This window comes from Anguilla rostrata, chromosome 1 (assembly GCF_018555375.3).
Source record: "Anguilla rostrata isolate EN2019 chromosome 1, ASM1855537v3, whole genome shotgun sequence".
Taxonomy (NCBI): domain Eukaryota; kingdom Metazoa; phylum Chordata; class Actinopteri; order Anguilliformes; family Anguillidae; genus Anguilla; species Anguilla rostrata.
The window spans coordinates 27,790,147-27,803,218 of record NC_057933.1 but is presented as its reverse complement, the minus strand read 5'-3'; the positions used below and the strand labels follow the sequence as shown (position 1 = coordinate 27,803,218).

Genomic DNA, 13,072 nt, shown 5'->3' with positions numbered 1-13,072 from the left:
ACTTGTGTACCGCAATCAAGATGCTTGTGTGAGCTCCGCACCCTCTGACTCTTAAATGCCACTGTAGCAGCTACATGGACCACTGGCATCCACTGACCACTGACCCCGATCACAATCTTCCCCCCCGGTCCACTCGCAAATTTCTCTGGTACAACCATGATTGGTACTCTGCTGCCAAGACTGACATGGACTCAAAAAAAATGGACGTAGTAAAAGGATTACGTGGAGGGCTGGGACTTCCATGACAACTGGACTAATCAGATCATTTTTTGGTACCTGCTACCAGTTCTGAACTCTTTAGAGTACATCATAAAATTGCCTGCAGATTGTCGTTATCATCTTCAAACAAGTCCACCTGGAACTCTTGGGCTTTTGGCCGAATCCCCATGGATCTCTTATCTCATAGCACAAACTAAATAGCAATCTGATTTGCTAGTTGTCGTCTATCATTTCCGCAGCATGTCTTGAGTGGGCACTTCAGATTCTTTGATCCCCCGAATCCCAACAACATACTGGCATCGCTATGTAGTTATGTAACTACATTAATTAGTTACTGTTGACCATAGTGATCATAACAGTGAAAGTTATACAACAAAACAACATTTTTAATAGTGGCTGGCCCACTAATTAACAGAAGCATTACCCTTGATTACCCTTTTATAAATACTCACAAATGGGACAGACAAAAAAAGAAATGTGTGTGTGTATTTGAAGTATGTTTTACGATTAATGTTTTGCCATGGTTGGTAATCTTTTTTAGTGTTATTGTTGTTTAATTAATGTAAATATATTTTTCCACTTTCAAAATGTTATATACATCTGTTTGAAACTTGGTTTGCATACTGTGTATGCTATTGACAAGCAAACAAAAATAAGATTTGAAATCAGTCCATTGAGTTGTGACAGAATTGTCTTTCCATTGAGATGCTTTAACTAATGTTATCATAATGTTGTACTAATGTTATATTAATGTTGCATTAATGTTTTCCTCAGGGATTTGCCTTGATGGGGCTGTTTCCATTGCTGTTGAGATGCTTTGGGGAGATGACGCTGGCCAAAATGAGCGCCTTCTTAAGGACGGTGTCTTGTGTCCTAATGGCGTTTTCCACAAACACATGGATGGTGTTTCTGGGTAAGAGAACATTTCTTGCTTTCTTGTCTTCACCCTCTCAGGATTCAGTGCTTTCTTCCAGTGTGTTTCTTTAAAATGACTCGAAATATTGGAAAATGAAATCAAATATTGAATGTAAGTGAATAGTATAAATGCATGTTATCAAGCTAGGCAGGAGGGATGGGGCTGTGGATCAGTGCACCATTGTAAATGGGTTGGAAATAAGTAGTTGCCTGTAATTGTGCTTGGGAATTTCCAAATATGCAGCTGCAGAATGTCGAAACAAGAAAACTGGCTTCTCTGTCGCATTTTTTTTTATTGCCAGCTTTTGTTTCAGCTACATTTGATTTAAGCCATGCGCTAAAACGTCATTGCTAAAATGGTTGGTTCATTACATTACATTTTTATTGTTTTACATTACATTTATTTGGCAGACGCTTTTATCCAAACGGCGTACAAAAAGTGCATTTCATGGTCATAGACAACTACTAAACACAGGTTCGATAAGGTACAATACTTGTACAGCTATTTCTAGCCAAGAACACAGTTTAGTTCACACAGTGAACACTATTCAGACCTAACCTCTGCAAAGCCAACTAGGCAGAAGGATAAGCTACAGTATTAGGACAAATACAGATTACCAAAAAGTGCTGGGATGGGGCAACATGTAACAAGTGTCATGAAAAAAAGGGGGGGGGGAGATTTAGAGTGAAATATACAGCATGGTGGTGGTTAGTCTAGGTATAGTCTGAAGAGATGAATCTTCAGGACACAGCGGAATATGGGTAGTGAGGGGGAGGTTCGAAGAGGGATGGGGAGTTCTTTCCACCACTGGGGAGCTAGGGTGGAGAAGCTCTGTGATCCCTTTGGTCGGGTGGGAGGGGGTACAAGTCGCCCTGCTGCTGCGGAGCGGAGTGGTCGAGCGGGCACCTAGGATCGAATCATGTCCTGCAAGTAGATGGGGGCTGTCCTGTTGGCTGCAGTGTAGGCAAGGGTCAGGGCTTTGAACTGGATCCTGGCAGCGACCGGTAGCCAGTGGAGTGATCGCAGCAGAGGAGTGACGTGGGAGAATTTGGGAAGGCTGTAGATGAGTCGGGCAGCGGCATTCTGAATCATCTGTAGTGGCTGAATGGTAGGTATGGTCGAATCCTTCTGATGTTGTACAGAAGGAATCTGCAGGACCGTGATGTTGCCTTGATGTGCTCCTTGAGGTCCAGTTGGTCATCCAGGACCACCCCCAAGCTCTTGGCAGAATGATAGGCAGTCACTGTGGTGCCATCAACCGTGATTGAGAGCTCACGTAGTAAGGAAGTCTTGTATGGGAAGAAGTATTGCAAGGGGTTCACTCTGCATTTCTCCATAGAATCGTGTGTTGCTGTGAGCCGTCAGTTGCTTTCTGTATCTGATTTAATGAAAATAACTGGTAGTGGGTGATGTTTATGAGCTATCTATCTCTATAAGCCCTTACATAACATCTTTATAAATACATTGACATTCGGAAATGGTCACCAAACATGAAGTCATTCTTTACATTATATCACCTTTCATTTTATACAGTAGGTCTCATTTTGATTTAGTTTGTCCTGGTTGTGTCACAATGTTAATTTTATCATAATACACATAGCACATCTGTCTGTTGTTTATGAATCTTCATTTTATGGTTATTAATATTTTATGTACTGCTTTTGTAGGCTTTAGATTGGTAGACATGCATACCTGTTTAAAAATTAAAACACCTTTTTGACATGTTTGACCGTGATATTTTTCCCTGAACTGAAAAGCCCACAGGAGTGACTTATATACATATACATATGTACGGTATATAGTTTCTCTACATGAATTTTACCCCATATGGTTGAAGCCCTCATCTAACCATTAACCTTTCCAGCCTATTGCACAACCAACAATATTCACAGTTCGCCGAGCAATATATGATTGCCTCATAATAATCACACTCGAATCTGTCTAACGCTGAGTGGTTACATCCTATTGTAATTGGTAGTGAACTCCTATATATGTTAGTTGTATGAGGAAAGGAGGTAGCGATTTTGGGGGCGTAGTGTTATTGCGTTCAATGGTGAAGATCAAAAGTGGTTTAAAAGGATGAGCATTATTCGGTCGAATTAGCCACAGGGGCCACAGCATCTGCATTCTTCCCTGTTATTTATCTGGTGTAATGAAGGGCAGGGCAGCAGCCTCCGGGCATCATTTCCTCCATTCTAATGGTGGTGTGACTGCACCTTGTTGTATCTGTACAGCTAAGCACACTGGCATTAACCACCCTCCTAACCTCCTGCAATGAATGGCTGTCCGCTCATTTTTTGTTGTTGTTGTTGTTGTTGAGGAAAAACATTGTTTCCAATTTGTAATACTGGACACTGTTGAAATGCTAGATTTCTAAAGTGAGATACTGTAGCTTCGCCACCTTTGAATTGGGAGAAGGTCTGTTCTTATTTTCTTTTCTTTTTTGTTGTGGAATATAGACACGTACTGGAAGACTTAAATTATGTATGTCCTTGCATATTAATGCTGGCTTTAATACAGGAGGAAAAAAATGTTAAACTGTTGGCACAGCTTCCTTCGAATAGTTTGTGTGTGATGGAATTGGATATTTGTAGGAAATAAAACTAACAGGATTAGGGGCCTTTCCCCTGCCAGTTTGCTGCAGTTCTCTTCACAGTACATTTACAGGACACGCACAGTAATTACAAGGTGCATTAGGTCGGTGCATTAATGGTTTATAAATGAAAGAATATAGAGGAGCCGCAACAGCTCTGTGAGATAAAGTAAGAAAGAAAAAACCTTAATAACCTTCATAAATAATAAAAAATAAAAATAACCTTCACCTGTAAAATGTGTAGAAAATTCAAGATCTTGAAAGTGATGCAACTTTCCATGGACTGATGCTCTTTGTGAGACTCTGTTTTTCTGTAGCTGTTCATGTAGTGGTCGTTTGAGGTGAAACTCTCGACTGTGAATTTAATGATGCCAGTGTTCACTTTCTTGGGTCCAAAATGATTCACTCTTCATAAAGATAAGCAAAGAAGACTATAAAGTAAATAATCCAGGTATGGAACTATATTGCATGCTCAAAACATTAGAAAATTATAGTATATTTTTATACTAATGACATTTCCCAGATGTAATCATTTTTCCCTGAAAAGATGTGCCTCAAATTATTTACTCTCCTAATAGTTATTTGAAATGAATTTCAGATGTGATGTGGTATTTAAGTTTATTTCAAACTTAGGAAACCATATTGCAGCCTCCTGAGGCTTCCTGTATCACTGGGGTATACAAATGAGGTAACACACATTGTAGCATGTCAAATCCATATGGCATTCATCATTATAGTTAAAAACCTCTTAAGGTCTGCATCTTTAGGAGACAAAGTCTCCAAATCTACCATCAAACACCACCTCCATGCTATTAGGCTATTTGGAAGCGTTACTAGAAAAAAAAGCCTTTATTGAGGGCAAAACAAACAGCATTGGAATTTCGATTGGAACTAGGAACCCAAAATGTTATGTTATGAGACCAAAATGGGTATGTGCCAGTGTTGGGTTTGGTGTCTGAAGAAGGACGCTTATATTAAAAAGGACATCATGCCTCCGGTGAAATATGGTAATGGTCTTTGATGTCTCTGACATGTGTTACGTATTTATATAATGTTACACTGAACAGCATTTCGATGGTGGGGTGGAAGCGAAAAAGTGAGTTTTTTTTTTGTGATCGGATATTTTTCTTTCTTTATTTTTTGAGAGTGAACGCTTGGTAGGAAGAGAGGGTAATTAAAAACATTTTCTGCATATGTTTTATGTTTTTGGAATGTTCTCATATGCCTGCGCATAACTGAAAAGAATTTCCTCTTGAAACTATCTATCTTATCTCTCTGTCCTTTTCATATACTCTGGTCATGTAAATAAATATGTTTCAATACGTTTGATAGATATGTGTCAGTAGAGGGTTTGGATGGATAGAGAGGTAGACCAGTAAAGAGTGTAGAGTGGCTCTTCTTCATCCTTGTTCAGTTGGCATGCCTCATCTGCACCTCACACTCTGTGTGAGGCACATTTATTGCACATTTATTACGTATGCATTTAGTTATGTGTCTAAGAATTGACCAATTGTGATGTATTTCATTCACATGTTTCAACATCAGAGGGTTAAATACAACTTAAGTTGATTAAGCGTGATACATTCATTATTGTGCCCTCTTAAGGGTGTCTACTGCTAGCCTATTACTGACTAGGAGATATCGCACATATATAGAGAACAGCAACGCCAGCTCTGATATGTGAGAATGGATGAGGCTGCATCTTTAATACCCATTAGGCTCTGGTGGAACCAATTAACTTTTTCTGTAACTAAATGTCATAAATCTCCTTTTTTTTTTTGAGGTGGGCAGGAGTAGGCGCTGGCGAGTAAATGTCCTACCCCCCCCCCCCCCAGCAGGATCTTGAAAGATTATATGTGGTGGAATGATCAAAGATTATAACTGCCCCGGCAAAATGTTCACCAGCTATCAAAGACCACTTGTTACGTGAGCCCAGATGCCAATTTTGTTTTATGTTTGTCCCGGAACGCCTGTGATTACATTGAACATGCCACCTCTGTCTGCAACTGGAGTGATTACACAGGAAGAGGGAAGTGGCTAATTTTTTAAAATCATATTAAAGAAAACAGCTATTATTTTATGATAAATTAGCTATTTATATGTTGTTATATGATTAAACGGTGGCATTTATGACATTATGAAAGATAAACAGTCAAAATATGTTTTCTGAAAAATCGCCAAAATGAGTTGGACCTCCCTATTAGGGTCTTACACAGGCTTTACATTGCAAACTGTTATCATATGACGAGAGTTACCATCATATAATAACAAAGTACTGAAATTATTATATAAGTATAATATATGTTCAAATATAGCTCAGTATCCGTATTATGAATATGATACAGACTTTTTGGTAATCTTCGTCAAAGGTGTAAATAATTTTGGAGGCCGAAGTTAGTTTTTCATTAGACCAGATCTGCTTGCGCTACCTGTACATGAAGAGTTCTCTTATTAACACAGTGACTACACGGCTCAGTTGCTGAACTGTTGAGTATAAAGAAGAGGCAGCAGCCATTATCTTTGGTTGGCTGTGCTCTACCGTTTTAATGGTGCAGTGACAGGACTACAAATACAGCTTTGAGCGCCAAATTAGAAAACTTCCTTGAACAGTTGTAACTTTGCATTAAAAATCATGTTCCCTTCCCTTCAGCGGCGGTGGTGGGGACACCATCTGGGATCCCGCAGGCTGTGACCCGATCCCTGTCTTCTGCCATCGTTGACCCCAATGAGCAAGGTGAGTTTTGACGTCTACTTGTTAACACGTTTTCCACACTACTTCTGTGTATCTCCTCTGTGGCTGTGTTGCTGCCACGATCATTAATTACTTGGGACATTTGTAATCTCACGTAACACCTGATAGATTGGTATATGTGTATTATACCTGTGTATAAAGCTATACATTCATACATTTGCCATCGCTATCTGTATTTAATCAGCTGTCATCGATTTTAAAAATGTAACTCGAAAGGAAAATGCACACTGCAAAATTTGACATCTTGCTTAGATTAAAAACTTGTTTTATCTCGGGATTTGTGCAAGAACGGGCTGCATATTCTTCAGCCGGTACTGCTGGAGCTGGGAAGCGGTCAATCACAAGGACAAAGCTGTAACTAAAAGATGGAAATCGCTGTTCTCTCTGGCACAGCTTTCAATATTTTGTGATATTCTTGACATGGAATTTATACGAGCACCTTTTTTTCCCCCTCTGTATTCAATTTGAAGGTGCTATGTTTTCCTTTATGGCCTCGATGGAGGCCTTGTGCCTCCTTGTCGCTGCGATGCTGTTCAATGGCTTATACCCTTTGACCTTGACATCATTCCCTGGGATGGTCTTCATCATGATGGCCGGATTTGCCTTCATTATATTGATCTTCATACAGTGAGTAATCTCTGCATTTTGATGCCACTGTTGATTTGGAATTATATGTGTTAAGGGAAGTGTTACTTTTTACTTCACAATGAAAAAGAAAGTCAATGCTGGTGATTGCTGGACTTGCTGGAATTGTGATGGTGGAGAAAAAATGTGAACCCGCATAATTGGGCATCAAAATGGAAGACAAAGGTTGATTGAATCACCCCTGAGGTAAAGGCAAATTTTGATTGAATCCGGTCTACAGGGGGTTCGTCTATTTAATGAACATGTAGATTTGGTCTGTACATCAGGTGACCCAGAGGACATTGGACATTGGTAGGACATATTGCGTATTTCACTGACCATACTGACTCCGAGGGCCATCAGGGTAGGACATCCAATCAGAATACTTTCTCTGGCTTTTAATTTATTAAATGTTTCACTTTTTTCTTTTTTCTTTTTTGAAGAGTCCAGAATGAATGTCAAGCAGTAATGACAGTAAATGAATCTATCTTTTTCTGAAATGTTTTATATTTGGGGTTTTTTTTTTTTTATTGGCCCAGACTGTATGTGTGTGTGTGTGTGTAATGGAGGATGCTTCTGATACAGAAATTTCTCACAATCTGCCAGTTTCACAATGGCTAGTGCAGTGGGAGGAATGGCTTTGTGGTTTAAAGAAAGAAAATACACTTCAAGTAGCCTAACTCCAAAGCAACTTGAAGAGCAACATGGTATAGTAACATTATGCTGCCTCCAGAAGTTGTACATGTGTGGTCCATAACAGAAAGCTTTGAATGATGACATGGTCATTGTTTATGAGGCATAATAACAATATATTTGGGAGATAGATGGGTCTACCTTTTCAAGACTGAAAAGGTGACTGGCTATTAGTGATTGGTTTAAACTGCCAACGCAGTACATCATTGTGGAAAAGAATACAGATAAAGGCTCGGAGACTGCGCACGGTTTTTGTTGATTTATGTAAATGAATCTATTTGCAGAAAAAAAAGATATATTCCCCCCTGAGAATTAAACAGACGTTGTTAACAGAATGAAAAGAAAGAGTGGTAAACTGCTGAACTCATCATTCTTTGTAATCATGTTGGAAAAAATTGACTCGCTAAGCACCATTGTCATTTCTAAGAACCTATGCTCCAAAAGGATAAGTGGCAGTCTACTTTAATCTTTGTCCTGTGCTCTAAAGACAAGATGCAAGATGCATAATAAATTAAATCAGTCTCTATGCATTGTGCCAGTAGGACCCTCTTTTAATCTGTCAATGGCTGTCACATTGTTAGCTTCATGTTTCACTGACTTCACACTTACCTGTAATGGCATACATTTATTGTCGTGTACTGATGAAGGCTTCTAAATTTGTCCATAATTGTATATTTCTTCGGGCCTAATAATATGTGATACATATGCGTGTTCTGTCGTTTATATATGTATACAGTGAGCTTCGTAATGTTTGGGACAAATTTATTCTTCATTTGGCTCTTCACTCCATAATTTTAGATTTGTAATCACACAGTGTGCATGTGCAGATTCTGAGCTTTTATTAAAGGGTATTAATTTATACATTTTGGTTCTACCTTGTAGAAATTCCAGCATTTGTATACGTAGCCCCTCCATTTCAGGGCACCATAATGTTTGGGACTAATGGATTTGTAGGTGTTTCTGATTAGTCAGATGTGTTCAGTAGCTTCTTTAGTGCAGGTATAACAGAGCTTTCAGTGTTTAGTCTGGATTCTATTCTTTTGATTGCATTTTGAGTCTTTTATTGGCATTTGTCAACATGAGGACCAGAGTTGTGCCACTGAAAATCAAGGAAGCCATTATGAGGCTGAGAAATAAGAAAAAAGGCTGACCAAAATCAACTGTCTGGCACATCATTAAGATGAAAAAGACTGCTGAGCTCAGTAAATCACAGACCGCCTGGACGGCTGAGGAAGATCTCTACAGTTTTTGACCAAAGAATTGTCATCATAATGAAGAAAAAACCCAAATACCTGTCCAGCAGATCAGAAAAACTCTTCAGGGACAGACATGGATGTGTCAGAGACTACTAGACTACTAAAACCTAGTATATGGCTGGACCAAACACACGTGATCCGGCCGACCAATGGTGTAACTTCATAACTCAGCCGACCAATGGTGTAACTTCATCACTCAGTCACTCAGTCACAGACATTCGCGTTTGTAGGGCTGGCCTCGCTGTTGCGGTCCAGCCAAAAATTGCTGTTATTTCTACATGGTGAAACCAAAGTCTATAAAAATACCTTTAAATAAAACCTGAGAATGTGCACTTTAACCACATGTGAATTGTTTGATTACACCTCTAAAATTGAGTACATTGAGTGCTGAGCCAAATCAAGAAATATAATTTAATTGTTCATTATGGAGCTCACTATATATATTGTGAGCTATATTGCTCACTTTGTTTACTGACATACAGTATTTGTGGACATTATTTACACTTACCATCCACAGGGTCCCTTGGTGGTACTGTATACTGGTTGGTGCTGGTGGTGGAGTGGCAGCATCACCCAATCTGTCTGCTGTTTCTCTGAATATTTCAAAAAGGAACTTCTCCATTAATGTGCTTGCTCACATTGGAAAACACTGTCTGTAGCTGTGAACGCATGGAGGGTTGGAATATGAATACAAATAGGTCTGGGTGTGATTAGTCTGACAAGTGCTCATGTAGAAAAGCAGAAATAAACAGGGAAGTATAAGTGGAAATAAATTAATAAATAAATGTGGAAATATGACAATAAATACAGAAAAATATACGGACATAAAATAATACATGCATTTGAAAGCTTATAAAATGAATCTGGAAATATATGGGAATAAATGAACAAATAAATGTGAAAATAAATCTGCAATTGAATGAAAAATGAAGGGAAAAAAACTTGAAATAAATGAACTGCACTTTTAGTTCTATATAATTCCCACATTTATTTATTTATTTTTACAATATTGTATTTATTCATTTTTTATATTAATTTCCAAATATAGCAAATTTCCTCCAGAACAATGACGGCCCAGTTGGGTCAAAAGGTTGTTTGAACAATAGAACAAATTTTGGAGCGTTACTGGCATACTCTGGGCGTCCTCCTGTGATTTATATTGTGTTATTTTACTTGGCACCTACCTTTGATTTATTTGGATATGCGTACATCCAATGACTAATTACTCATGGAAGAATCCCACTAGGTTCAGTTAAAGTACAGCGACTATTTGAAACGTGCATTTCTCAGCAAATGCTGAAGGACACATAATCACACACAAAGAAATCGAATCGGTCATGCCTCACCCTGTTGCTCACTGTAATGTTTTATTTTGTCAGTGCACTGTACCAATGGTAAAATACTTTCAAGTAAAAAAAAAACTGCACGGAGATGCGGCACAAAGCAATCTTAAACAATACTGTAGTGTTTTTGTCCCTCCAATGATTTTTTATCGACAATAAAATTGTCTTCAAAATACTAATCTACCCACAAGCACTTTGTCCTTGACTTTGTCATAAATTTAAGCAATAGGTATATCTTTTTTCCAGGTTTTGTATACCTCATAAATTACAGACAACTGTGAAAATATTCATATTAACACCAGTAGCTGACATCAAACAATTCAGTATCAAAAATCAACATAGACGTAATAAAGAAAAACTAAAGGCTCACGTTCAAAACGTTCATTTGCTGTAGGCAATCCTAAGATGGTCTTTGTTAGTGAACTTAATATAATAAGTCATTTATTTTCATGACTTGAGTGTGATTTGTGCATAGATCAGAAAGCAGTACTGGTAGAGTAAGATGTAATTGTAATGAAGAGATTCCATTTGCATAGTATTCCATTGGCAAGAATGTGCATTGTGGATGTGTTTCGGTTATTTATTCATGCAGTATAAATCATTCATTTGGTACACAGATGTGTGTCAATATTTTATGATTTGTGCTTCTCTGGTGCCTCTACATCATTGCTTTGTACAATTAAATTTCCATAAATTTGTGTATATTTATACTTGCAACTGCAGCCTGCTCAGTGTGTTTACTCATACAGTAGGTGTTTTTATTTTCGCATACATTATTTTAAAACAAGAAAATGCTTTTTACATGCTGTACGAGAAAATTAAAATTCATATAAAAAGACCAACATACCTTAATAGGTAAGCCATGTGTGACCGAATTCAGTTCTTTGCCTAGTTTCTGCTCCATTTGAACCTCACTGCTAATTTCAGAATTACGTCTGAGTCACATCGATTAAGTAGGAGTATTAATGGGGCAAACTTGTGTATCCATCAAAATGGATGTAACTTGTCTTGTAAATGCAGGTAGACCTCGGAGGTCCCTCATAATGGCTGACTAAAAGAAAGGACTATTTTTAAATGAAGAGAGTGGAGAGCTAGGCTTAAATGTTGTTTTTCCAGTTTGCTGGAAGCTCTCTGTCAGTGTGCCACCCATCCTCTTTGCTGGAACGCCATTGCGATTTACACACAATTCTGCAGTTCCAACCCTCTTCTTAAGATACACACAGGTAATGCACTTCATTTCGCTGCCTTAAATGGCACAATCATCCGAGACACTGAAATCTAAATGATCTGGCTTCATTCCCCAATGGAAGTTCCTTCCATAGCGGATCCTCACACTGTAATTTCGAGGCATAAAAATTTCCCCAGTAAGGACGACGCATAAAAATGAAATTCCCTCAAGCAACCCCTCAAGCCATCGGGATGTTCTTGTTCCAAAATAGCTTTAAGTTTCATTTCTTGTAAATTCATATATAAGACGTGTTGAACTTTCAGCAGGTGCAAAGCCTGCTAAGGGGATACTTGGACAGTGGAGAGGCACGCCATACTGGAATGTGACTAGAGCAAAAGGGAAAGGTTTCTCGCGGCTCTGACTCCTCCACGCGCTGGAAGGCGATTATGCACGGCCGCTTCGTTTCGGTATCGCCACGGAAGCTCAGCGGCAGCCCGATGCCGCGGGCAGGTCTCATCTCCATGGTGACCAGCTATCGCCGCAAATTACCATTGAAGTGAGATAAGCATTACTGTAGCTAAACAGATCTTCCCCCCCCCCCTCTGGTTTCCCTTCTAGATTTAAATAAATTAATAGCATCCTTACATGGAAAGAGATGCAATTATGACATTTTCTGTTGCTTTTAGTCCAATCTTTTACAGGAAACCTCTGAGCAGATGCAGTATAATATTCATTTTAACCCTTTGCTCTAGGTAGACATTATTATGTTGTATGTAAGTATACAAAAACACATTTATTTATTTATTGTTTATTTTCCCCTTATATTCCAAGTCTGACCTGACTTTCTCATCAGAAAAATAATGCTTTTTGGGAAATGTATTGACATTAAACTGAAAAGATCACAAAAGCTTAATGGCAGTTTGACAATGGAAATACTGCACAATGGAAATAATTAAAAATTAACTTTAACTTTAACATTAACAAATAACTTTAAACTAACATTACTGGCAAATAGCATGACAAGTGGTTGAGTTATGAGTAGTTATGAGTAAGAAACAAAAAAGATAACAAAAATAGGTAAAATAGTTCATTGTTAATGCATTTATGATTTCATTCAAGTAGCACATTCACAGTATTATATCTCATATAATATCACATTACTATCACAGTTACACTGTTAATATCACGGTTAGATTTGTTAAATTAAGGTGTGTATAAAATAAAGAGAATTGTGACTTTGATTTCTGCAGCATCTGTGTGGTAGCCCTGTTGGATAATCTGGGGTAGAGTGTTTTTGTTATTAATCTTGTACTTTTTCAAGATCATGTTTGAGTATGATGTGTGTTTGAGCCTGCAACAAAAGGCTCTCAACAATCAAGGAGGCGGAGTAGATAAAAAACAAGTAACACGGGCATGCTAAGTAGCAGAGCGCTCTTGAGTAATGCTCACTGAAAGCAGCGGGCATAATTTAACTTGATGCACTGTAATGTAATGTATGCGTATCTCGG

At 38.3% G+C, this 13,072-nt stretch overlaps 1 protein-coding gene across 6 annotated transcripts in view; it reads left to right on the top strand.

The window, feature by feature from the left end:
- The window catches only part of zgc:174356 (uncharacterized protein LOC100137120 homolog), a 48,124-nt gene that overhangs the window by 23,935 nt on the left and 11,117 nt on the right, over positions 1-13,072 (top strand). For 4 of the 6 annotated variants that reach the window (XM_064333225.1, XM_064333216.1, XM_064333197.1 and 1 more), the window contains 3 exons: positions 994-1,132; positions 6,379-6,462; positions 6,951-7,107. In XM_064333225.1, the coding sequence (XP_064189295.1) occupies positions 994-1,132; positions 6,379-6,462; positions 6,951-7,107 (380 nt within the window). Of the gene's footprint in view, positions 1-993; positions 1,133-6,378; positions 6,463-6,950; positions 7,112-13,072 lie in introns of those variants that run through there. The other 2 variants (XM_064333207.1, XM_064333241.1) reach the window with 2 other exon arrangements.